Source organism: Stenella coeruleoalba (genome assembly GCF_951394435.1).
Source record: "Stenella coeruleoalba genome assembly, chromosome: 8".
In the NCBI taxonomy this organism is placed as follows: domain Eukaryota; kingdom Metazoa; phylum Chordata; class Mammalia; order Artiodactyla; family Delphinidae; genus Stenella; species Stenella coeruleoalba.
The window spans coordinates 84,478,453-84,503,932 of NC_137154.1; the positions used below are offsets into that span (position 1 = coordinate 84,478,453).

The 25,480-nt window shown below is 37.3% G+C and overlaps 1 protein-coding gene across 1 annotated transcript in view; it reads right to left on the minus strand.

Moving 5' to 3' along the window:
* Positions 1–4,619: 4,619 nt before the first annotated feature.
* The window catches only part of LOC307189958 (protein MFI), a 90,017-nt gene continuing 69,156 nt past the window's right edge, over positions 4,620–25,480 (minus strand). The window contains 4 exon segments of the mRNA XM_079928581.1: positions 4,620–4,824; positions 4,826–4,848; positions 7,178–7,233; positions 13,063–13,233. Coding sequence (XP_079784707.1) covers positions 4,696–4,824; positions 4,826–4,848; positions 7,178–7,233; positions 13,063–13,233 — 379 coding nt within the window. The 3' untranslated portion in view covers positions 4,620–4,695.

Genomic DNA, 25,480 nt, shown 5'->3' on the forward strand with positions numbered 1-25,480 from the left:
AATACAACATGACCAAATGTATGAAGTGTTGTACAAAGTGAGGGGGTTTCATAGACCAAAGTGAGCAGGAACAAGGAAGTTATACTGGGCATTGTCAGTTGGTTAGAACAGTTACTTCCCTTATATGGAGCAAAGGGAAGTCTTGGAGCCAGGTTAGGTAATTTTTGCTGAGCAGGAAAGTGCTGATTGGTTGACCTAGGCCTACCTCTTCTGGGAGAGCCGAGCACAGAAATTTAAGTTTTGGTTTACTAACATGGGGCTTAGCATAAGCAACTCCATCTTGGGCATAGTCTGGACACTTTAACCTGGGTATCAAGAAATATTGTTGATGTTTTATACAGATGGCCAATAGGTACATGAAAAGGTGCTCAACATCGCTAATTATTAGAGACATGCAAATCAAAACCACAATGAGGTGCCACCTCACATTGGTCAGAATGTCTATTGTTAAAAAATCTACAAATAACAAATGCTGGAGAGGGTGTGGAGAAAAGGGAACCCTCCTACACTGTTGGTGAGAATGTAAGTTGGTGCAGCCACTATGGAAAACAGTATGGAGGTTCCTCAGAAAACTAAAAATAGAATTACCACGTGAAATAAAATAGAATTACCAATAGAAATCCCACTCCTGGGCATATATCCAGACAAAACTATAATTCAAAGAGATACATGTACCCCTATGTTCATAGCAGCACTATTCACAAGAGCCAAGACATGGAAACAACCTAAATGTCCATCGACAGATGAATGGACAAAGAAGATGTGGTACATATATACAATGGAATGCTACTCAGCCATAAAAAAAGAACAAAATAATGCCATTTGCAGCAACATGGGTGCAACTAGAGGTTATCATACTAAGTGAACAAAGTCAGAAAGAGAAAGACAAATACCATATGATATCACTTATATGTGGAATCTAAAATATGACACAAATGAACCTATCTATGAAACAAGCAGACTCACAGACATTGAAAACAGACTTTTGGTTACCAAAGGGGAAAGAAAGGTGGGAGGGAGGGATAAATTAGGAATTTGGGATTAACATATACACACTACTATATATAAAATAGACAATCAACAAGGCCCTACTGTATAGTACAGGTAAGTCTACTCAATATTCTTTAATAACCTATATGGGAAAAGAAGCTGAAAAATAATGGATATATGTATAACTGAACCACTTTGATGTAAACCTGAAACTAACACAACATTGTAAATCAACTATATCCCAACATAAAATAAAAATTAAATTAAAAAAGAAAAAATGGTAACTTGGACTCTATTAAAATTAAATACTTTTTCTCCTCAAAAGACATCATAAAAAAATGAAAACACCCACAGATTGGCAAAACAGTATCTGGTAAATGGTTTGTTTTTAGACTATATTAAAAAATCTTTTAACACAATATGAAATAAACAATTTAGAATTGGCAAAAGATTTGAATAGATACTTCACCAAAGAAGATACCAAGTGGCAGATAAGCATGTTAAAGATCTTCAATATCATAAGTCATTTAGGAAATGCAAACTAAAATCACAATGAGATGCTATTCACTATACATCCCCTAGAATTAAAACATTTGACAACACAAAGTGACATAAACCAAGTGGAGCTACTTAAGTTCATTGCTGGTGGAAATGCAAAATGGTACAGCCACTTTAGAAAAACAGATTCTTATAAACATTTGCTAAAATGACCATATTATCCAAGGCGATCTACAGATTCAGTGCAATCCCTACTGAATGACCAATGGCATTTTTCACAGTACTGGACCAAAAATTCTTTAAAGTTGTATGAAAACACAAATAGCCAAAATAATCTTGAGAACAGAGCTGGAGGAATCAGACTCCCTGACTTCAGACTATACTACAAATCTACAGTAATCAAAGCAGTATGGTACTGGCACAAAAAAAGAAATGTAGATCAATGGAACATGATAGAAAGCCCGGAAATAAACCCAGGCACATATGGTCAATTCATCTACAACAAAGGAGGCAAGAATATACAGTGGAGAAAAGGCAGTCTCTTCGATAACTGGTGCTGGGAAAACTGGACAGCTACATGTGAAGGAATGAAATTAGAACAGTCTCTAACACCAAATATAAAAATAAACTCAAACTGGATTAAAGACCTAAATGTAAGACCGGATAATATAAAACACCTAGAAGAAAACATAAGCAGAACACTCTTTGCTATAAATTGCAGCAATATTTTTTTGGATCCGTCTCCTAGAGTAATGGAAACAAAGCAAAAATAAACAAATGAGACCCAATTAAACTTAAAAGCTTTTGCACAGCAAAGGAAATCCTAACTGAAATGAAAAGACAACCTACAGAGTGGGAGAAGATATTTGCAAACATTGTAACTGACAATTTCCAAACTATATAAACAACTTATACAGCTCAATATAAAAAAAAACCCAATCAAAAAAAGTGGGCAGAAGACCTACATAGACATTTCTCCAAAGAAGACATAAGGATGGCCAACAGGCACATGAAAAGATGCTCAACATTGCTACTTATTAGAGAAATGCAAATCAAAGTCAAATAGGTATCACTTCACACCAGTCAGAATGGCCGTCATCAAAAAGTCTACAAATAACGAATGCTGAAGAGGGTGTGGAGAAAAGGAAGCCCTCCTACACCATTGGTGGGAATGTAAACTGGTACAGCCACTATGGAGAACAGTATGGAGGTTCCTTAAAAAACTTATTATAGAACTACCATATGACCCAGCAATCCCACTGCTGGGCATATATCTAAAGAAAACCATGGTTTGAAAGGATACTGCACCCCATTGTTCATTGCAGCACTGTTTTCAATAGCCAAGACATGGAAGCAACCTAAATGTCCATCAACAGAGGAATGGATAAAGAAGATGTGATACATATATACAGTGGAATACTAGCCATAAAAAAGACAAAATAATGCCATTTGTGGCAACATGGATGGACCTATCATATTAAGTGAAATAAGTCAGACAGAAATAAATATTATGATATCACTTATATGTGAATTTTAAAATGACACAGATGAAATTATTTCCAAAACAGAAAGAGACTCAGACTTAGAAAACAAATTTATTTATTTACCAAAGGGGAAGGGGGAGGGATAAATTAGGAATTTGGGATTAACAGATACACACTACTACATATAAAATACACAACAGGGATCTACTGTATAGTACAGGGAACTATATTCAACATCTTGTAATAAACTATGGAAAAAGATCTGAAAATATATATATATATATATATATATATATATATATATATATATATCTGAATCACTTTGATGTACACCTGAAACGTAAAGCAAGTATAGTTCAATAAATAAATAAATAGATATTTAAACATATAATTATTGTTTACCTCAGCAATTCCACTCTGAGTTATTTCCCAAGAGAAATGAAAATACGTATCCCCATAAAGACTTGTACATGAATGTTCATAGCAGCTTTATCCACAATGATCCCAAGCTGGAAAAAAACAATTGTCCATCAACCTGCTGAATGTTTAAAGAAATTGTGGTATAGCCATGTAATGGAACATTAGCCATTCTAAAAGCAATGAACTACTGAAATATGCAACAAGAATGAATTTCAAAAGCATAATTCTAAAGAAGCAAGACCAAGAAAGACTACATATAGTATCATCCCATTTATGTGACATTTTAGAAAAGGCAGAATTGTAGTGATTGAAAGGAGATCAGTCCCAGGGGAATGGCATGGGATGGGTGGATTGACTGCAAAGATGTACAGTTTGGGGGTGATGGAAATGCATGATACCTTGATTGTGGTGAAAACTGCATAACTATATATATATATATATATATATATATATATATATATATATATATATATTTGTCAAACTGAGTACTTACAATAGGTGAATGTATATGTAAATTATATGAATAAATCTGATTTTTTTTCTTAAATATACATTAGGTCTCTGACTGCTGAATTTTTTATGCTTGGGAGTATAAGCCTCTGGTCTGTTAGGATTGTAGACAGTTACAGTGTGATAAGTGTGATGATGGTTAGTAGTAGAGGGTTTTTATGGGAAGGTACAGTAATTCAGACTTGGAGAGTATGGTAGGCTTTGTTCCTTGACCTAACAGTCATCTCCAGTTTTCTATTCTTCCCACTGTGGAAGCTAAGAGATAGATTTTTGCTTTTCTGGCTCCTTTAGCTAATGGTGCCCCTGTAACCCAGTTTTGTTCAAAGATGCCTAAGCTGAATGGCACCAGGGATTCTAGTAAGGCTTTTGCATTCTAATAAAAGGAGAACTTGCTACACTGCCCTTTTTCTTTTTTTAATGGAGAAAGGGCTCTGCCTGATAGAAATGCACAAATAAAGAATTCTTCAAATAAAGAAGAAAAACAATCAGACTGAGGGTTTTTTTTGCACCTAAGTATAATATTTTTATTTAAGTATGATTGTTAGAATACTACAGTTTCGCAGAATACCAGGAATAATTTCTACATTTTCCATGGCTACTGTATTCAGTCTGATGTTCTATTTCTGTTTAATCCTCCTTACTTTTAATTGGCCTAGATTCTGTGCCAAGAATATACAAGTCATTCCAGCCAGAATAAACTATCTCTGATGGAATCAGGGCTTGAAGGGTTAAAGCTCAGAAAAGAAATTATAGTTTATAATTATATATTTTTATATTTTTTATATAGTTATAATTATATTCCATAAGTGGAATCAGGCCTTAGTCTAGTAAAAGTTGGTCCTTCATAAATATTGTCAAATGAAGTAACTTCTTGTGTTCCCATTTCCTCTTCCAATATATCTTTATAGTCATATTTTTTTTTCCTGTGCTTGCTCAAACCTGAAACCTAGAGAGGAATGACAAATATTTAGAAAGATGCAAGATATGACAGGATATAGACTTATTCAATATGCTACTACATTCCAGGTAAGGTCTATTCCACATTCCTTCTCACCACTCTTAGAGCAGATATCTTTATATCCTATTTAACTGAAACCGAAATAAATGTCCCAAATTCTGAGGTCATCCTACTTTTCACTACCATATTTTATTGTCCATCTTTACAAAAGGTTCTGTAGGATCTGGGTTTGGGGTTTGACCTACTACTAGCTAGCTCTGTAATTTTTTTTTTTTTTTTGCTAGCTCTGTAATTTGAAGCAAGTTATTTAACCTTTGTCTCAATGTCCTCATCTATAAAGGGGGTAGATGGGGATAATAATAGCACATGCCTCAGCATATTTTTGTGAGAACTAAGTGTGATGGTGCATGTAAAGAACTTGGCATTTAGTTAGTACTCCACAATTAACTATTAGCTAACAGTTCTTTATTCACAAATGAAGAGAAGCCATTTCTGTCCCTAGAGCTAAAGTTTCCAAATTCTGGATTTGATTTCCTCATGCTTCTTGAAGAAGTGGCACACATTCCCTCCTCTTTTCAATGCCAGCATCTTCAATATATCACCTTGTACTGCCTTCAGTTATGATGCAGATCTCCATTACTTAAAATAATTTTCACTTGCTCTTATGCTCCTTCCAATTACCATGCTGTATCTTTCCTTCTTTTCACAATAATCTTTTAGCTCAGTAATTTATATTATCTGCTTCCATTTTTGTACTTGTCATTCCTTTCAAGTACAAAATTCCTGCCATTGAGACTCTACTATGTTCTACACATTGGGAACTCAGTAGCAAACAAAACAAATAACTTCCTGCCCTCAAGTGATGACAGTTGCCTAAACCTGTTCTCCAGAAGGCCATCAACTGCATTAAACCCCTGAAGTGGAAACCACAGTGTGTTTGAGGACCAGGCTAGATGCCACTGATGCCGGGTTGTGAGCCAGGGGGAGAGAGTGGGACATGATAAGGGTGGAAAGCTAGACCAGCCTCCAATAAAGATGTTAAAAAAAAAAAAAAAAAAGCATGGGTTCTAGAGCTACCTAGTCTCAACTCAAATCCTGGCCCTCACAGTAACTGACCTTGAGCAAGTAACTTGGCATCTCTTTGCTTGTCTGTAAAATGTAGGTAATAGAACCTGTCTCGTTGGGTTGTTCTGAAGATCAAATGAATCAATTTTATAAAACACTCTAAGACAGCACTTCCACATGGTAATTGCTAAAGAAGAGTTTGTTAAATAAGTGTTTTGTTTTAATTATGCTGATTTAAATTTGTAGATCACTGTCTGTTGTGTGGGGAATGGACTGGAGGAGTATAAGTTTAGAGACCATTGCAGAAGCCTGCAGAGGGATGATGGCAACTTGGACTGTGGTGGTGGCAATGAGTTGGAAATAAGTGGATAGGTTCAAGCTAATAATAGTTAACATTTATAGAGTATATACTATGTGCCAAGCACTATTCTATGCTCTTTACATATATTATCTCTTATTACCTCACAACAATATATGAGCTAGGTACTATTGTTATTTTCATTTTATAGATGAGGAAACTGACCAAGTAACTGGCCCAAGATCATACAGACAGTAAACAGTAGAGCCCAAAATCAAAACCAGGCAGTTATGAATCAGCACTCCATAATTATAACCTCTTTGTTTTACTGCCAATCACAGATGACAGTGGGACAGAACTCATACACTCAGATTATATGAAAACTATAATTAGGCTTTGGCTATGTTAGAATTATTGGTACTTCTGGAATAGCATTTATTTTGCCAAGTGAAGTTTGCTCATTAAAAATTATTACCGAGGGCTTCCCTGGTGGCGCAGTGGTTGAGAGTCCGCCTGCCGATGCAGGGGACAAGGGTTCGTGCCCCGGTCCGGGAGGATCCCGCATGCCGCGGAGCGGCTGGGCCCATGAGCCATGGCCGCTGAGCCTGCGCGTCCGGAGCCTGTGCTCCACAACGGGAGAGGCCACAGCAGTGAGAGGCCCGCATACCGGAAAAAAAAAAAAATTACTGAAACATGATATGCAACATTTTAAAAGGAGAATTCATTTTTTAAAAAAAAACATGTTATCCAACTCTAAATAAAATAGAAAATTTCCTTCTATTCCCAAATAACAATTTTATGTATAAAGGCAAAAATGACTTGGCAAATTTATTTATGTCTATATACTGTGCAGAGTGCTGAAGTGTTTGTTAGGTGCTTAGAAATGTGTACATGTCTGGAAAGTATTGTTTTTGTTTATAAGAATTTCCCATTATTGCTAAAAAAAACACCTACTTTTGAAGTTAGCTGAAGAGTTGCTTGTAGCAATTTCCTTCCAGTTGGCAATGTACCTAAGCACATTACATAGACATTCATTAAATTAAATTGATTTATTAGTAAGTAATAAATTGATTCATTAGTACATACTTAGACTACTTCTAAAATTCTACTTTATCTATGAAATCTTAGATTAATGGTGACAAATTCACTAGTCCAAATGTTTAATTTCATTTTTTTTTTTTTTTTTTTTCAGTATGAGGGCCTCTCACTGTTGTGGCCTCTCCCATTGCGGAGCACAGGCTCTGGACGCGCAGGCTCAGCGGCCATGGCTCACGGGCCCAGCCGCTCCGCGGCACGTGGGTGGGATCTTCCTGGACCGGGGCACAAACCCATGTCCCCTGCATCGCCAAGCCCAAATGTTTAATTTCTTGACTTTCCCACCTCCAAGTAGCTCTCATGCACCTAAGGCAACCCATAGGACAAGGAGTTGGAGGAGTTATGAAAATGGTGCCTACCATCTACCATGTTGGTGCCCTTTGGCCTCCCACCAGCACATGTCTCCTCATTTTATCCCATTCCATTCCTGCTAGATCATATCCTCAACTGAGTGACAACTAAGATGTTAGTTAACTTCTAAATTAAAAGTACGAATGGAAAACTCTGAGAGGAAAAAAGTCATGGGAAAACTACAGCAACAAAACCTTCTCCTTGGTTCTGGATTGCCAGACCTACTGTCTCTGACGTATACATTTAAATCATTTGGTTTATGATCTTATTAGAGAAATGGTGCTGTCTTTGCTGTGTCCAGTAAACATGAGATCATATTCAAGCAGGGTACATGCAGTTGCCATTTCAGTTCCCTAAACAGAGACTGAAATAGGGAGACAGATGTAGCCCGAGAAGAGGTAGATAGGGAAGGACAAGTATGATGAACTAAGAAGATGAGAGAAAGCTCCGAGGCCCAGGTTTCCTGTGACTTATTGCATCATATTTTGGTCTCTGTATCCCCCTTTCCCAAGCCTCCTTTCTTACAACTGTACCCAAGAAATCAGGTAAGGAGTTGATCACAGCAGGTGCTAAAATGAAGCTGGCTGAGAAAGGAAGAGGAGGATTAAAATTGTCATGTAATTCAGAAAACACTGATTTTCATTTGAATTATTTTACTTTTGTTAACTTTATATTCCTGAATTTTTTTGTTATGAGAAGGTATATATTATGCAATGGTGTTTAATTGTAATAAAATACTGTGTCTAAGTCAGCTCGTTCTTGTTACTGCTACCTCTTGTTACTCCAAGAACTTTATTCTGTGGCCTTAAATGAGATAGTGCTGGGTCACTGTTAAGTGAAAAGATGCAAGATAATAGCAGGTGGTTTAAACCCTTTCCAGGACCTCTTAGTTGACAGTTCAATCTGGCTTAACCTTAAATTTAGGCAGACTTTGTGCTTTCAGTGGTTGCTCAGGAGCACTATGAATAGTGGGTGTCAATAATTCTGCTTCCTTAGATTCATATACTGAAAGATTTTCATTCCACCTTCAAGTTACCAAGATAAAGGACCTTTGATCAATTGTATGCTAAACCCTGACAGTCTGGGGCAAAAACTTATGCCATATTTAAGGTTGATCACTGACCCTGCTTTACCTGAGATCAGGATATGAATTTATTCAATTGTTAAAAAAGAACTTCTCATCAGGAACATGACAGCAGTAGCCAGTGAGAAATCAAAGCTTTACAAATAGAAGCAACAATCTGATTATAGCCTTATCATGCTGTTTATATAATAGAGCTGATCTAAGAAATTTTTGAAATTTTTTTTTAGATACTAGCAAAGTAAAGTATATGTGGACTCTACCGTGGATCCCTCAGGAGTATAAATTTAATACCTTAATGGCCTGGGGAAAGTCCCTAGCCAGAGTGGCAACATAACTACCTGTCTTAGAAATCAAAGGGGCAGCTTCAGACATAGAAACTAACCACTGAGAGCTCTCACCAACAGGGTTAATAGAACGTCAGGAAATTATTTAAGATACCCCAGCTGCTGATGACTTAATGGGTTATGTTAAATTTCACATGCAGTTTGAAAAATGTGAAGATCCTAGAAGAGGAACATCCATCTCGCTAGAGAATACACCCCTGAAAATGCATCAGGCTGAATGCCAGCAGTAGGCAGAGTAGCCACTATGTGGCATTGTAGGTGACTCAGTAACAGCAATGCAGGCATTGCTTTATGTTCTAAGCACCTACAGCAATGTATCTCTGGATACTACAGAATTTGCAACAGTACTCATCAGTGTCCTTGAGTCCAAGAGTGAAGTTGGCTCTATCCAATCCATTCTTCAAAATTATAATAATATTGTACTCAATTGATATTGTTGCCCTGTGCATCTGAAGTTGTACATGGTTTCTTCCCAGGAGAGCATCCATCTGTCATAACAAGGGGCTAGCACAAAAGCCTTTGGGAAGAAACTGGTTTGTATCATGCAATATCAGTGTTCAACACATGTATGTCATTCTAATGGTCCAACTATCAAAAACTGTTTATAGATTTTGAAGGATACTCTCCAAGGAATTAGTGGCTACCAATTCTTCTGAAGGGAAAAATGACTTTGAAATTCTCATCAAATAAGGTATTATAAAGCCAGTTACAAATATCTAGACAACTACAAAGATCTAAGAGGGAAGTAGACTGTGGAGACCATAAATACACTGGGAAGAAGGTGCTGTCCTAATGTCTGCTCTCAGCTAGGGGAAGGTCTTTGCAAATTCTTGTCTTGCCTGAGATAATCAGTAGGCTGTGGTCAGTAATACTACTGAAATATTCCCAAATAATCATTCCCAATAATCATATCCCCTCCCTCTTGCACCTCCCTCCCACTCTCCCTATCCCCCCCTCAGGTGGTCACAAAGCACCGAGCTGATCTCCCTGTGCTACGCAGCTGCTTCCCACTAGCTATCTATTTTACATTTGGTAGTGTATATATGTCCATGCCACTCTCTCACTTCATCCCAGCTTACCCTTCCCCCTCCCCGTATCCTCAAGTCCATTCTCTACGTCTGCGTCTTTATTTCTGTCCTGCCCCTAGGTTCATCAGAACCATTTTTTTAGATTCCATATATATGTGTTAGCATGCAGTATTTGTTTTTCTCTTTCTGACTTACTTCACTCTGTATGACAGACTCTAGGTCCATCCACCTCACTGCAAATAACTCGATTTTGTATCTTTTTATGTCTAATATTCCATTGTATATATGTGCCACATCTTCTTTATCCATTCATCTGTCAATGGACACTTAGGTTGGTTCCAGGTCCTGGCTATTGTAAATAGTGCTGCAATAAACATTGGGGTACATGTCTCTTTTTTGAATTACGGTTTTCTCAGTAGTGGGATTGATGGGTCATATGGTTGTTCTATTTTCAGTTTTTTAAGGAACCTCCATACTGTTCTCCATAGTGGCTGTATCAATTTACATTCCCACCAACAGTGCAAGAGGGTTCCCTTTTCTCCACACCCTCTCCAGCATTTATTGTTTGTAGATTTTTTGGTGATGGCCATTCTGACCAGTGTGAGATGTTACCTCATTGTGGTTTTGATTTGCATTTCTCTAATAATTAGTGATGTTGAGCATCCTTTCATATGTTTGTTGGCAATCTGTATATCTTCGTTGGAGAAATGTCTATTTAGGTCTCACCATATCAAAGCTAGATGTATGTATCCCATTACATATAGAGTATATGATACCAAAAAACCACTTCAAGTTTTCCTGGTTTATTCTGTTTTTATCCTTTTCTCCATGAAGGGAAGCCATTAGGAATCTTCTTCACCTACCAGAGAAGGGTGTTAGGGGATGATAGTGGGGAAAGTCTTGTGTAGACTGAGATGCTCATTTATTTCTTCCCTTTGAACTGAATTGTTTTATTCTTTTGTATTCCAGTAGTGATAGAATATAGGTTACTGGGTGTGGATTATTTTGTAATCTTTCACTGAAGCTAGCTGGCCCTTTGCTGAATTAGCCAACTGTATAAGGCAAAGGCAGAGCAGGATTTCAAAAGCTTTCCTGAGAGAATTCTCTATCCTGCCCTCATAAGCTCATTCAAAATGGACCTCCCCTACCTCTCTCTCCTTTCTTTACCATCTTAGGAAAGGAAAAAGTACAGCATTATGACTCCTTTCTTTGGATGTCATTTCTTGCATCATTATTACCATCTGTATGTATTCAGTGCCTCAGAAACCACAAATGTACTGTCTATAAGGAATCCCAGTACTATGCTCTGGACAAGATATTGGGGTTATTGAGTCATAAAATCTTTTCACTATTTATTAAAAAAATATTTTAGCACATCTACTATGGGTGATTAGCTCTTTATTCCTTCTTATCTTTTTTATCTTTATTTTAATTTATTCTTCCCATAATTATCTTTTTTTCTATTATTCTTGTTTTCTCATTTTCCTTTTTTCTTAGTCATTCTTTCCCTTTTTTCTTTGTTTCTCTTATCTTTCCTTTTCTCATTGTTCTCTACTTCCTCTGGCCTCTTTTTTCTGGTCTATTTTTCAATGGTGGTCAACCTAATTTTTCCTATTTCATGTTCTTATCTCCCTCTTCCAAATGTCTTCCTTTTTCTTATGTTTCTTTACTTACACCATCTTTGTTTTATTTTTCCTTCCTCTTCATCCATGCAGTATTCACATTCTTTATTGTAGCTGAGTAAATAGTGAATATTTTTAAAGCTTTATTGAGATATAATTCACATCCCATAAAATTTGCCCATTTAAAGTGTACAATTCAATGGCTTTTTAGTGTATTCACAGAGTTGTGCATCCATCACCACAATCAATTTTAGGACATTTCATTACTCCAAAAAGAAACTTCATACCCCTTAGCCATCACTTCCCAATCCCCACAAATCTCTAAGCCCTAGGCAACCACTAATCTACTTTCTGTCTCCATATAATTTGCCTATTCTGGACATTTCATATAAATGGAGCCATACAATATGTGGTCCTTTGTTATTGGCTTCTTTTACTAAGAAGGTTCATCAGTGTTGTAGCACGATCAGCATTTCTTTTTATTGCCAAATAATATTCCATTGTACGGATATATCACATTTTAATCATCAGCTGATGAATAGATTGTTTCTAATTCTTTGTTATTATGAATAATGATATTATGAATATTCATGTACAAGTTTTTATGGACATGTGTTTTCATTTCTCTTGTGTATATACTGAGGAGTAGAAATGCTGGCTTGTATGGCAACTCTATGTTTAACCATTTGAGGAACTGCTGGATTGTTTTCCAAAATGGCTATACCATTGTACATTCCCACTAGCAGTATATAAAGGCTCCAATTTCACCACATCCTTGCCAACACTGGTACTATATGTCTTTTTAATTATAGCTATCTTTGTGGGTATGAAATAGGATCTTATTGTGGTTTTGATTTGCATTGCCCTGATGACTATAGGAAGTATTTTTAAATTTCCATCACACAAAATAGCCTAAAAATGTTTTTCAAGGGCCGAAGTATGTCACTGAAAAATTATAATTTTTTAATGTCCCACACAGGAAGATTGGTGAATACAAGCTGAGGAAATTCTTTATATTATTAATTTCATGTTCTTAGCCTTGTTTCTATATCCCAAAGTAAGAAGTAAAGCAGACTTAGACTAAGGCATAAGAATAAAGTCTGTTAATAAAGAACACCCAAATATATTTTTCTTTTTTCTACTTTTAGATCATCCCTTTTTTATCTTTCTCCCTCATTTCCTCTTATTTTCTTTCTAGACAGATAATAAATATTCAAGTTGTTTTTTTGAAGATTCAACATGGGAGTAGGAAATATTAGAAAGAAAAATATCTGATGTCTGCCCTCGCTCCCCAAGAATAGCAACATGTACTTACTCATCAAAGTTGAGTGTGTTTGTCCAGTTCAGCACTTCATCCACTTCCCATTCCATCACAGAATCTATTCCACCATCTTCGATAGCTCTTATTAGCCCTTTTGTTGCTGTGTGAATTAAACCTAGAGTTTCATGATTTGTTGACTTACCCTCCAGGTTTCCTGTGTAGTACCTACATAGAGGAAAGGAAGGGAGATATAAATCCTTTGAAATATGTGACTGCTAGTGGATGCAGTTAATCTGTATTATTGCTGTGAAACTATTTACAAAGTAAACCAAGTTTTCATCCAATTTAATTCAAATACTGCTAAGCCAAGTTTTATGTGATGGCATCGTCTGGAAAAAACAAAAGAACTTAATCAGCCACACTAACCAGAGAAGCCTCATTTCAAAATCACCTCTCAGTAAGTTGTACTGTTGTGATACAAAGAAAAGCTAAGTATTAAATCACTGAATCATAGAATTATAGAGTCAAAGGATCTTGGAGATAACTACCCCAATTGTTTCATAGGTGATGCAATAAATCCTGGAAGAGTAACCTTTACAAAGTCATGTGGCTAATGGCAGATAGGATGCAAGAAGGGAAGGGGAAAAAGGAACGAGAGTAAGAGGTAAAAGGAAGAGTGATATTAACATCTTCTTTTGTGTCAGGTACTTTTTATGCATAATTTTTAATTCTCTTTAAAAAGATAGCTTTTTAGTTTTTTTGTCACAGTTATTTTTATTCCCATTTTATGAATGAGAAAATTGAGACTTGGAAAAGTTAAGAAATTGTTCAAGATCATGTAAGTAGTAAACATGTATACATCAGAACCAGTATTCAAATCTGACTCCAAGTCCAGACTCCTTTGGCACACTGTTCTATCTTATATTAATCTGAGCACATAAATGAATGCACCCACCAAACATGAGCTAAGTAGAGAGAAGTTAGTACCAGGAATATTAAAATATACTGGGGTTTTTTGTTTGTTTGTTTGTTTTCCATTTTAAGGTCTACATTGGTATTCCTTTCTAAAGGTTAACCTATTCTGAAATTTTGTATTAATTTATTAATTTGACACTCATTTATTGGAAGTGGCTTAGAGGTGGTGTAGAACAAGGACTGGTATCAAACTACCTGGCTTTGAATCTTGCTTCTGTAATTTACTAGCTATATAATCTTTGCCAAATAAGCTAGCCTTTCTGGGCATGTGTCCTCTTCCTTCAAATGGTGATCATAATACTACCACCTCTGCCTATGTTATCTTCTAGGAGTTTTATGGTTTTAGATCTTACATTTAGGTCTTCAATCCATTTTGAGTTCATTTTTGTGTATGGCATAAGGAAATGTTCTAATCTCATTCTTTTACTTGGAGCTGTCCAGTTTTCCCAGCACCACTTATTGAAAAGACTGTCTTTTCTCCATTGTACATTCTTGTCTCCTTTGTTGTGGGTTAATTGACTGTAAGTGTGTGGGTTTATTTCTGGGCACTCTATTCTGTTCCATCCATCTATGTGTCTGTTTTTGTGCTAGTACCATACTGTTTTGATTACTGTAGATTTGTAGTATAGTTTGAAGTCTGGGAGAGTGATACCTACAGCTCTGTTCTTCTTTCTCAAGATTGCTTTGGCAGTTAGGGGTCTTTTGTGGTTCCATATAAATTTAGGATTATTTGTCCTAGTTCTGGGGAAAATGTCTTGGGTATTTTGATAGAGATTGCATTAAATCTGTAGATTTCTTTGGGTAGTATGGTCATTTTAACAATACTGATTCTTCCAATCCAAGAACATGGTATATATTTCCATTTTTTTTGTATCATTTTCAAATTCCTTCATCAGTGTTTTACAGTTTTTAGAGTATAGGTCTTCACCTCCTTGGTTAAGTTTATCTCTAGGTATTTTATTCTTTTTGATGCAGTTTTATATAAGTTATAGCAGGTGTTTTGGATATGTCTCCTAAGGTAAAAGAAATAAAGTCAAAAATAAACAAATGGGGGCTTCCCTGGTGGTGCACTGGTTGAGAGTCCACCTGCCGATACAGGGGGCACGAGTTCGCGCCCTGGACTGCGAGGATCCCACATGCCGTGGAGTGGCTGGGTCCATGAGCCATGGCCACTGAGCCTGCGTGTCCAGAGCCTGTGCTCTGCAACGGGAGAGGCCACAGCAGTGAGAGGCTCACATAACGCAAAAAATAAAAAAATAAAAAATAAATAAACAAATGGGACTTAATTAAACTTAAAATCTTTCCACAGCAAAGAAAACTATCAACAAAATGAAAAGGCAACCTACTGAATGGGAGAAAATATTTGCAAATAATATGACTGATAAGGGATTAATATCCAAAATATATAAACAGCTCATACAACTCAATATCAAAAAAACCAACAATGCAATTTAAAAAAAGAACAGAAGATCTGAATAGACATTCTTCCAAAGAAGACATACAGGTGGCTAACAGGCACATGAAAAGATGCTCAACATCGCTAATCATTCAAGAAATACAAATCAAAACCATGATGAGATATCACCTCACACCTGTCAGAATGTTGATCAAAAAGTCTACAAATAACAAATTTTGGTGAGGATGTGGAGAAAAGGGAACACTTGTACAAATGTAAACTGATGCAGCCACTATGGAAAACAATATAGAGGTTCCTCAGAAAACTAAAAATAGAACTACGATATGATCCAGCAATTCCACTGCTGGGTATATATAATCCAAGTAAAATGAAAACTCTAATTTGAAAAGATACATGCATCCCAATGTTCATAGCAGGGTTATTTACAATAGCCAAGATATGGAAGCAACTTAAGTGTCCAAAGTGAGAGAGTGGCATGGACATATATACATTACCAAACATAAAATAGATAGCTAGTGGGAAGCAGCCGCATAGCACAGGGAGATCAGCTCGGTGGTTTGTGACCACCTAGAGGGGTGGGATAGGGAGGGTGGGAGTGAGGGAGATGCAAGAGGGAAGAGATATGGGAACATATGTATATGTATAACTGATTCACTTTATTATAAAGTAGAAACTAACACACCATTGTAAAGCAATTATACTCCAATAAAGATGTTAAAAAAACCAAACAAACAAATGAATGGATAAAGAAGATGTGGTATATATATATATATATATATATATATATATATATATATATATATATATATACAATGCAATATTAGCCATAAAAAAGAATGAAATTCAACTGTTTGCAAAAAGATGAATGGACCTAGAGAGTATTATGCTAAGTGAAATAAGTCAGACAGAGAAAGACAAATACTCTATGTTATCACTTATATGTGGAATCTAAAAACTAAAACAAGTGAATGTATATAACAAAAGAGAAACAGACCCACAGATATAGAGAACAAACTAGTAGGTTACCAGTGAGGAGAGGGAAGGGGGAGGGGCAACGTAGGGGTAGGGGATTAAGAGAGACAAACTACTATGTATAAAATAGATAAGCAACAAGGATATATCGTACAGCACAGGAAAATATAGCCATTGTTTTATAATAACATTAAATGGAGTATAATCTTTAAAAATATTGAATCACTATGTTGTACACTTGAAACTAATATAATATTGTAAATCAATTATACTTCAAAAAAATCCACTACTTCCTCCTAGCTTTCTTGAGAGGTTTAGAAGTGTAAATCCCTGTAAAGCATTTAGGACAAAGACTAGCACATAGTAAACATTCAATAAAAGAAGGCTTATATAATCCTGTGGCAAGAAATAGGACAGTGACAAGATATGTCCCTGCACTCATGAAGTTTCTGCTTTGTCAGACTTTAAATGGATATAATCCATGAGATTAAAAAAAAAGGAACAGCATCCAGGTTTCCTCTAATCTTAGGTGTTTGTATATTTGGGAAGGTAAAACACGGAGGAATTCATAAAAAATGCATTCATCCCCAGCCTTCCAGCATTTTTGATTTCTAAATGCATTTTTGTTGTGGCATGAGAATTAATTAATAAATCTGGGCCACTGGGTACCATCATTCGTTCATTCATTCATTTAAAACATGGGTGTCTATTATGTTCAGGGAATAGAGAATATCTATTTTTGCTCTCATACTTTGCTGAAAGAGAATTATAAAACTTATTTCAATAATGTAATTCTGTTTTGAACTCTTTAAAAATTAGTCACTATTGAGTGGTCTATAATAGTCATAAAACAAGTTAGCAAGTACGAACAGAATTTCAAATACAATAGTGATCAGAAATAAAGATCGCTTTATAATACTCATAACTTGTTTTATAAATAGAGTGGTATTTTAAAAAGAAAACAAATACAATACAAAATTTGACTATAAATAATATTGCAATATATTCACTTTAAAATGTTCTCATATTTTTTCTAAACTAAAAAATTTAATGTTTAAATTTTTAAATTAAACTTTTTCTAAATATCATGACAGGGAGAGAAGTTTAAATGCAAAGACCTAGTAAGAACCAAGGTTGAAATTGGAAATGAGGTCAAGGAGAGCTAAGATCTGTAGGTACACAGGAAAGGAACAGATGTGAAAATCAGAATTCTTTTAGTAAGACAGAGGTTAAAAAAAATCAAGGTTTTGTTGATTTTGTTAACTGTTGATTCTCAGCAACAGTCAAATGGAAGGGTTTAAATGCCATCAATTACCAAAGCACACAAAGTAAAATTTCTCATTCATCCCCTGCAACCTTACAAAAAGGAAATGACACTCAGCCATAAGGATTAATGCATTCATTCATTCAGCAAGCAAGCAACATATATTCATTAAGCATCTACTGTGTCTGAGGCCCAGTGCTAATTAAGAAATAGAACAGAATCTCTGTTCTTTAGGCACTAAAAGTCCTAGTGGAGATGGCAGACAAATATACAGATAATTGCAAAAACATGACAATTGAGTATATAGAAGATCTATGGGGCACATCAAAAGGAAGTGCTTAACTATGTCTAGGTATGTCAGGGAAGGCTTCAGAAGGAGATATTTGAGCCAGGTATCAAAAGATGAAGATCTTGTTGCCATGTAGCTGGAGCCAGAAAAGAGCAACCTAAGGATAAAGAATATCATGTGGGATGTAGGTGATGGGGATTCCCTAACATGTTTCAGGTAAGGAAATGATTTATGTTTTAAAAAATCACCCCTGTCTTTATAGAGAGATGGAGAAGATATTAGAGACAAAGAGACCAATTAGGGCTTCCCTGCTGGCGCAGTGGTTGGGAGTCCGCCTGCCGATGTGGGGGACACGGGTTCGTGCCCCGGTCTGGGAGGGTCCCATGTGCCGCGGAACGGCTGGGCCCGTGGGCCATGGCTGCTGGGCCTGCGCGTCCGGAGCCTGTGCTCCGTGATGGGAGAGGCCACAGCAGTGAGAGGCCCGCGTATCGCAAAAAAAAAAAAGAGACCAATTAGAAGGACTTGGCAGGTGAAGTAGAGTTGAGAATGATGAGATGCTACAGTGGGGAGTGAGAGAAATGTCAGACTTGGGAGATACTTTGGAAGCACAGTTAATAGAACCTAATGACAGATTACACGTAAGAGCTTATGAAAGGTAAGAAGGCTAGGACAACATCTACATTTCTGGCTTGGATGACTAGATAAGCTGAGGCCAGGAGGAATACTGAAAGGAAACCACTTTTATGATGCGAAAGATAAGAAATTCAGTTTTGGACCTGTTGAGTTTGAGATGGAAATGGCCATATAATTAGAAATACAGAGCTCAGTTATGGATGAGGATTGTTTTGAGAATAAATAAACATAGGAAAGAGAGAAGAAATAAAAAAGATTATTATTCATGTGCATTGGCTTATTACTAGATGGCTCCCAGCTGGTGCTATACCTGAGCTTCAGCAAGTCTTACCACCATTCTGTCAAAGCCAGCTGTTTCTAGGTAACGATGAGTGTATTTTGTTGTTCTGAGCCCATTACCACAATTCCTTTGCTGTACATGGGTCTCCTGGTTGTAGATAATGTTGTATGTAATAAAATGATGATGGATAAGGCATTCTATAATGAATGGTATTGCCATCCCTGTAACCCTGGCCACTTTGGGCAATCACTGAGTAGTGGCGGAAAATGCTGACATCCACGGGATGGATCATCTTATCCATCTGACTACTGACAGCTTTTTGCCTTATCTAAGCCCTTTGGAGGACATTCACAAGGACGCCAATATATTTAGTGCCTATTCTGAGTATATCTCTCCCCAGACCTAATCACGTTTTCCAACTTATTTCCAAGTCCCCAATCAGCTGAGAAACTTTTAGCTACTGCCCACAGTCAATAAGATCCCAACCCCCCTTGTATATGAAGTGGAGCTTCCTCCAGTTGTGCTCACTGGGAGAATATCCTTTCACCATTTTCTGGGCCAATTGAGGGATTGTAATCTAGTGACTATCTGGTTTTGGATGTTGCCAGCATCCTGTGCAGATCCACAGTGAATTAGACCTAATATACTCTCCCTCTGTTAACATGTCACAAGTGACTCCTCATGAAGCCAGAAGTATGGAGATGAACAGGAGTCAATGTAGCATAAGTAGGTGTTGAAGAAGTCTGGGCCACCTGCCCATACAGCTTACCTTTGGGCTTCTGGACCTTCTCAGACCCATTCTCATATATATACATCTACTTTATACTGAAATGATGCTGTATACTCTGTTTTACGGTTCAATGGATTAGATAAAATCCGGGTCAGTTCATAATCACATAGCACTTGGTATCCTACTGACAAGCTTCCAGTCTCTACCAGGACCCAGTAGCAAGCCTGGAACAAATTTTCAAATAATTTTTGACAGAGACGGGCACTACCTTCCTCCTAAACCCTAGAGGTGTGTGCTATGATCTTCCTATTAGGGCTCTTTAGAAGCTCCATACAGTTTTTCACTGTCTGCCAGAGACATTTCCAATACTGTTGGGACTGCTGGGCTATAAAGCCCAAGTGGTAGGGCAGCTTGACCACATTGTGAACCTGCTATCATGTTTTTTCTTACACCATGTCCCACTGGCACCTGCTAGCCTTATTAATTACCTAGTAAATGGGTTGGAGCAGCATGCTCAAATGTGGTATATTTTACCTCCCAAATCCAGAGAGTGTTGTGTGTCTTCAAGGTGCAAGGTACAGAATCTTGTCTCTCACTTTAGAAAGGATATCCCAAAATGTTTATAAGGTTCATCTATGTGACAGACCCTTAACTTTTTGCCGAGTTTATCTCCCTCCTTCTAGTGTGTATTTGTCCTGTTAAGTCATCTAGGGAGTTGTCATTTTCTACTCACCATGGTCAATCAGTATAAGGTCACCAGCGTAAAGGACAGGCATGATGTCTTATGGGAACTGAGATACCATGCCCCTGGGGACAAGAGCAAGAAAGCTGACATAGCTCTGAGAGAAAGATGTAAAGATACACTCTGTTATTTCCATGTAAATGCAAACTCTTCTCTTTTTGTTTACTGATCAGGATGGGAAAGAACACATTTGCCAGGCCAAAAGCAGTCTAACAGATGCTAGGGACAGTGTTGATTTGCTCCATTAAAGAAACCAGATCTGGAGGAATCTTAGCTGCAATTTGTGTCACCACCTGACTTCTACCACTTCAAAGTTCCATTATTCCCAGTGAACTAAAGGAACCAATTCCATCACAATTTCCCCCACTGTCATCTTCAGTCTATAACCACCACAAATTCATCAAGAATTCTGCTGCTCCCCTAATTTCTTAATAACCTGATGAAGAGGATATCCTCTGGGTTGAACTGCGGTTATAGCCAGTGGGTGGCTAAACATATTGCACATAATAGGAACAAACATATGCATTCCCCAAGCCTTCAGAAATCCTTTTCTACAGTATACTAGAGAAGTTCAGGCATTTTGTAACTGTAGAGCTTTGGTTGAATTCAGGCTTTGATGAGCCAAACTAACAGACCAAGCACCATTTCTCTTGTTGTTTTGGTTTGGTTTGGTTTTTTTTTGGCTGCACTGTGCTGCTTGCAGGATCTTAGTTCCCTGACCAGGGATAGAACCCGTGCCCCCTGTGGTGGAAGCTCAGAGTCCTAACCACTGGATCTCCAGGGAAGTCCTTAAGCACCATTTATTTCTGGATACTCAAGCTAGCACATTAAATCCCTAATCTCAGGTGAGTGTGGCCATATCAATAAATTCAGCTCAATCAACTTCTGAACACCTTAGAATCCACATTCACACATGCTTCTGAGCTCCTGGCAATACGGATTGGTAAATTCTCTAAACTCTTTTGGTTTATAAATGTCATCTCCTCCTGGAGTAGATCTTGTTCCTCTCTGTCTGGACTGTCCTGAGATACGTCTCAGTGTGGACTGGAGGCATTGAGGAAATGGTTGTGGGGAAATCCTAAGGAGAATCAGCATAAGTGTGTGGGGCAACTGAGCCAGGTGCAGTCATTGAAAGGCCTTTATGCAGAGAAGGGCTGGTTTCCTCAAAACAGGGAGGAGGGTTTCCTCCATCAGCAGGAGAGTTTGAAGGCTCAAGGTTCTCAGCTTTGTCTATGTCTGCCCAAATATCCCCATCCCAGTTCTCAGCGTTCCACTTCTTCCCCACTAATGTCCTTAGCTAGCTTAGTGCACAAGACCTGTCTAGGTCTTTTGATTGCACTGCAAGCACTATGACTTTGTGACCCTTTCAACTTGCCCTTGGATTGCCTCCAACTCACCCTGCAACCACAGGAGATGAAGGATTACTCCATGGAGATCTTCTGATTGTCTGATCATGTTCTTAAATTTTTTTTTTAAACTTAGTGAGGTATAAGTGATATACAGTAGACTGTATTTAAGCTGTACAATTTGAACAGTTTTGACATAAGTATACACCTGTGAACCAATCACTATAATAAAAAAAACAAACATATCCATCACCCCCCAAAGTTCCTTGTGCTACTTTGTTATCCTTCCCTCCCTCCTTTCCCCCACCCTCATCTCCAGACAATTACTCATCTGCTTTGTGTCATTCTAGATTTCTTTGTATTTTCTAGAATTTTATGTAAATGAAATCATATAATATGTACTCTTTCTTGACTGGTTGCTTTCATTCAGCATCATTATTTTGAGATTCATCCATGTTGTTATGTATGAACAATTCCTTCCTTTGTACTGCTGAGTAGTATTCCTTTGTATAGATATATCACAATTTGTTTATCCATCGACATTTGGGTTGATGGGTTGATGGGTTGTTTCTGGTTTTGGGCTATTAGAAATAAAGCAGCTATCAACTTGCATTACAACCTTTCTGTAGACATGTTTTTATTTCTCTTGGGTAAATATCTGAGTAGAATGGCTGGATTTAATAGTAGATGTGTGTAACTTGTAAAATTAAAAAAAACCTGTCAAACTGTTTTCCAAAGTGTGTGTACCAGTTTGCATTTGCTCCATATCCATGCCAATAATTGCTGTGACAGACTGTTTTAGCCATTCTAGTGGTTGTGCAGTGGTATCTCATTACAGTTTTGTTTTGCACTTTCCTAATGACTAATGATGATAGTCATTAGTTCACTTGTGCTTTTTTGCTATCTGTATATTCATTGGTAGAGTGTTCAGATCTTTTGCCCATTTTAAAATTAGGTTGTATTCTTATCATTGAATTTTGAGGGTTTTTTTTACATATTCTAAATACAAGACTTTTACCATGTACATATTTTGCAAATGTTCTCTTCCTGTCTGTGACTTGCATTTTTATTTTTGCAAAAGTGTTTTCAGGAGAGCAAAAGCTTTTAACTTTGATGAAGTGCAATTTAACAATTTTTTCTTTTATACTTCATGTGTTCTGTGTCCTATTTAAGAAATCTTTGCCAGAAACAAAGTCACTAAGATTTTCTTGTTTGCTTACTTTTGGATATTTTATGGTGTTAACTCTGATTTTTTTAAGGTCTCATAAAGTGTTTTTACTTTATGATATTTTTCAGATATATACATACTTTTCACATTATTTTCCATTATAGGTTATTATAAGATATTGAATATAGTTCCCTATATTATACAGTAAATTCTTGTTGCTTATCTATTTAATGTATACGAGTTTGTATCTGTTAATCCCATTTCCTAAATTATCCCTCTCCACACTTTCCCCTTTGGTAATCATAAGTTTGTTTTCTATGTCTGTAATTCTGATTCTGTTTTGTATATAGTTTCATTTGTATTATTTTTAGATGCCACATATAAGGGATATCATGTAATATTTGTCTTTTCTCTGTCTGACTTATTTCACTTAGTATGATATTCTCTAGGTCTATCCATGTTACTGCAAATGGCATTATTTTATTCTTTCTTATGGCTAATATTCCATTATATATATATATATATATATATATATATACACATCTTCTTAAACCAATCATCTGTTGATGGGCTTGGGTTGTTTCCATACCCTGGCTATTGTAAATAGTGGTGCTATGAACATTGGGGTACATGTATCTTTTCAAATTAATGTTTCTATCTTTGCTGGATATATGCTCAGGAATGGGATTGCTGGATCATATGGTAGCTCCTTTTTAGTTTAAGGAACCTCCATACTGTTTTCCATAGTGGCTGTACCAATTTACATTCCCACCAACAGTGTAGAGGGTTTCCTTTTCTCCACACCCTCTCCAGCATCTATTATTTGTAGACTTTTTGGTGATTGCCATCCTGAAAGGTGTGAGGTGATACCTCATTGTGGTTTTGATTTGCATTTCTCTAATAATTAGCGATGTTGAGCATCTTTTCATGTGTCTGTTGGTCATCTGTATGTCTTCTTTGGAGAAATGTCTATTTAAGTCTTCTGCCCACTTTTTGACTGGGTTGTTTGTTTTTTTGATATTGAGTTGTATGCACTATGGTGTTAATTCTTATATTTAGATCTATGATCTTTTCCAGATGAATTTTATATATGATGCGAGATAAGGATCAAGATTCATTTCTCTGCATTTGAGTATCCAATTTGTTGAAAAGAATATTCTTTTCTGGGCTTCCCTGGTGGCGCAGTGGTTGGGAGTCCGCCTGCCGATGCAGGGGACACGGGTTCGTGCCCCGGTCCGGGAAGATCCCACATGGTGCAGAGCGGCTAGGCCTGTGAGCCATGGCCGCTGAGCCTGCGCGTCCGGAGCCTGTGCTCCACAGCGGGAGAGGCCACAACTATGAGAGGCCCGCGTACTGCAAAATAAAATAAAATAAAATAAAGAATATCCTTTTCCAATTAAATTGCTGTGGCACCTGTGTTGAAACTCAATTAACAATATGTGTGTGGGTCTATTTCTCAACTGTCTATTCTGTTCCATTGATCTGTATGTCTATCTTAATGCCAATACCACAATGTCTTTTTTAAAAATAAATGATTTATTTATTTATTTATTTTTTTTTTTTGTGGTACGCGGGCCTCTCACTGTTGTGGCCTCTCCCGTTGCGGAGCACAGGCTCCGGACGCGCAGGCCCAGCGGCCATGGCTCACGGGCCCAGCCGCTCCGCGGCACGCGGGATCCTCCCGGACCGGGGCACGAACCCGTGTTCGTTGCATCGGGAGGCGGACTCTCAACCACTGCGCCACCAGGGAAGCCCTATTTATTTTATTTATTTTTAGTTTTGGCTGTGTTGGGTCTTCGTTGCTGCACACGGGCTTTCTTTAGTTGAGGCGAACGGGGGCTACTCTTGTGGTGCACGGGCTTCTCATTGTGGTGGCTTCTCTTGTTACAGAGCACGGGCTCTAGGCGTGCAGTCTCAGTAGTTTTGGCACACAGGCTTAGTTTCTCCATGGTATACGGGATCTTCCTGGGCCAGGGGTCGAACCCATGTCCCATGCATTGACAGGCAAATTCGTAAACACTTCTCCACCAGGGACCCCCCACAGGGTCTTGATTACAGTGGCTTTATAATAAGTCTTAAAATGAGGTAATGTAAGTTCTCCAAATTTTTTTCCAAAATTATTTTGATTATTCTAGTTCCCTTGTATTTACATACAAATTTTCAAATCAACTTGTCAAATTCCACATAAAACCCTGCTGGAAATTTTGATTGTGATTACATTGACTGTATACATCAATTTGGAGAGAACTGACATCTTAACAATATTGAGTCTTCTGCTCCATTAATATCTTATGGCTATTTGTTTATTAAGTCTTCTCTAAGTTTTATCAGCAATATTTATTACTTTTCAGTGTACAGGTCATGTAGATTTTCCCCTCAATTTAGGCCTAGGTATTTCATATTTTCTGATGCTACTGTAAATGTTTTTGTTGTTTGTTGCAATGCAACTGGTTTCTGTACCTCACAGCCTTGATAAACTCACCTATTAGTTCCAGTAGCTTTTTAGTAGATTCCTTCGAATTCTGTACTTAGATGATCATGTCAACTGTGAACAAGGACTGTTTTAGTTCTTCCTTTCCAACCTCAGTGTCTCCCCCACCACTCTGCCCTGCCACCCTTATTGCACTGACTAGGACTTCAATGCAATGTTGTAAAG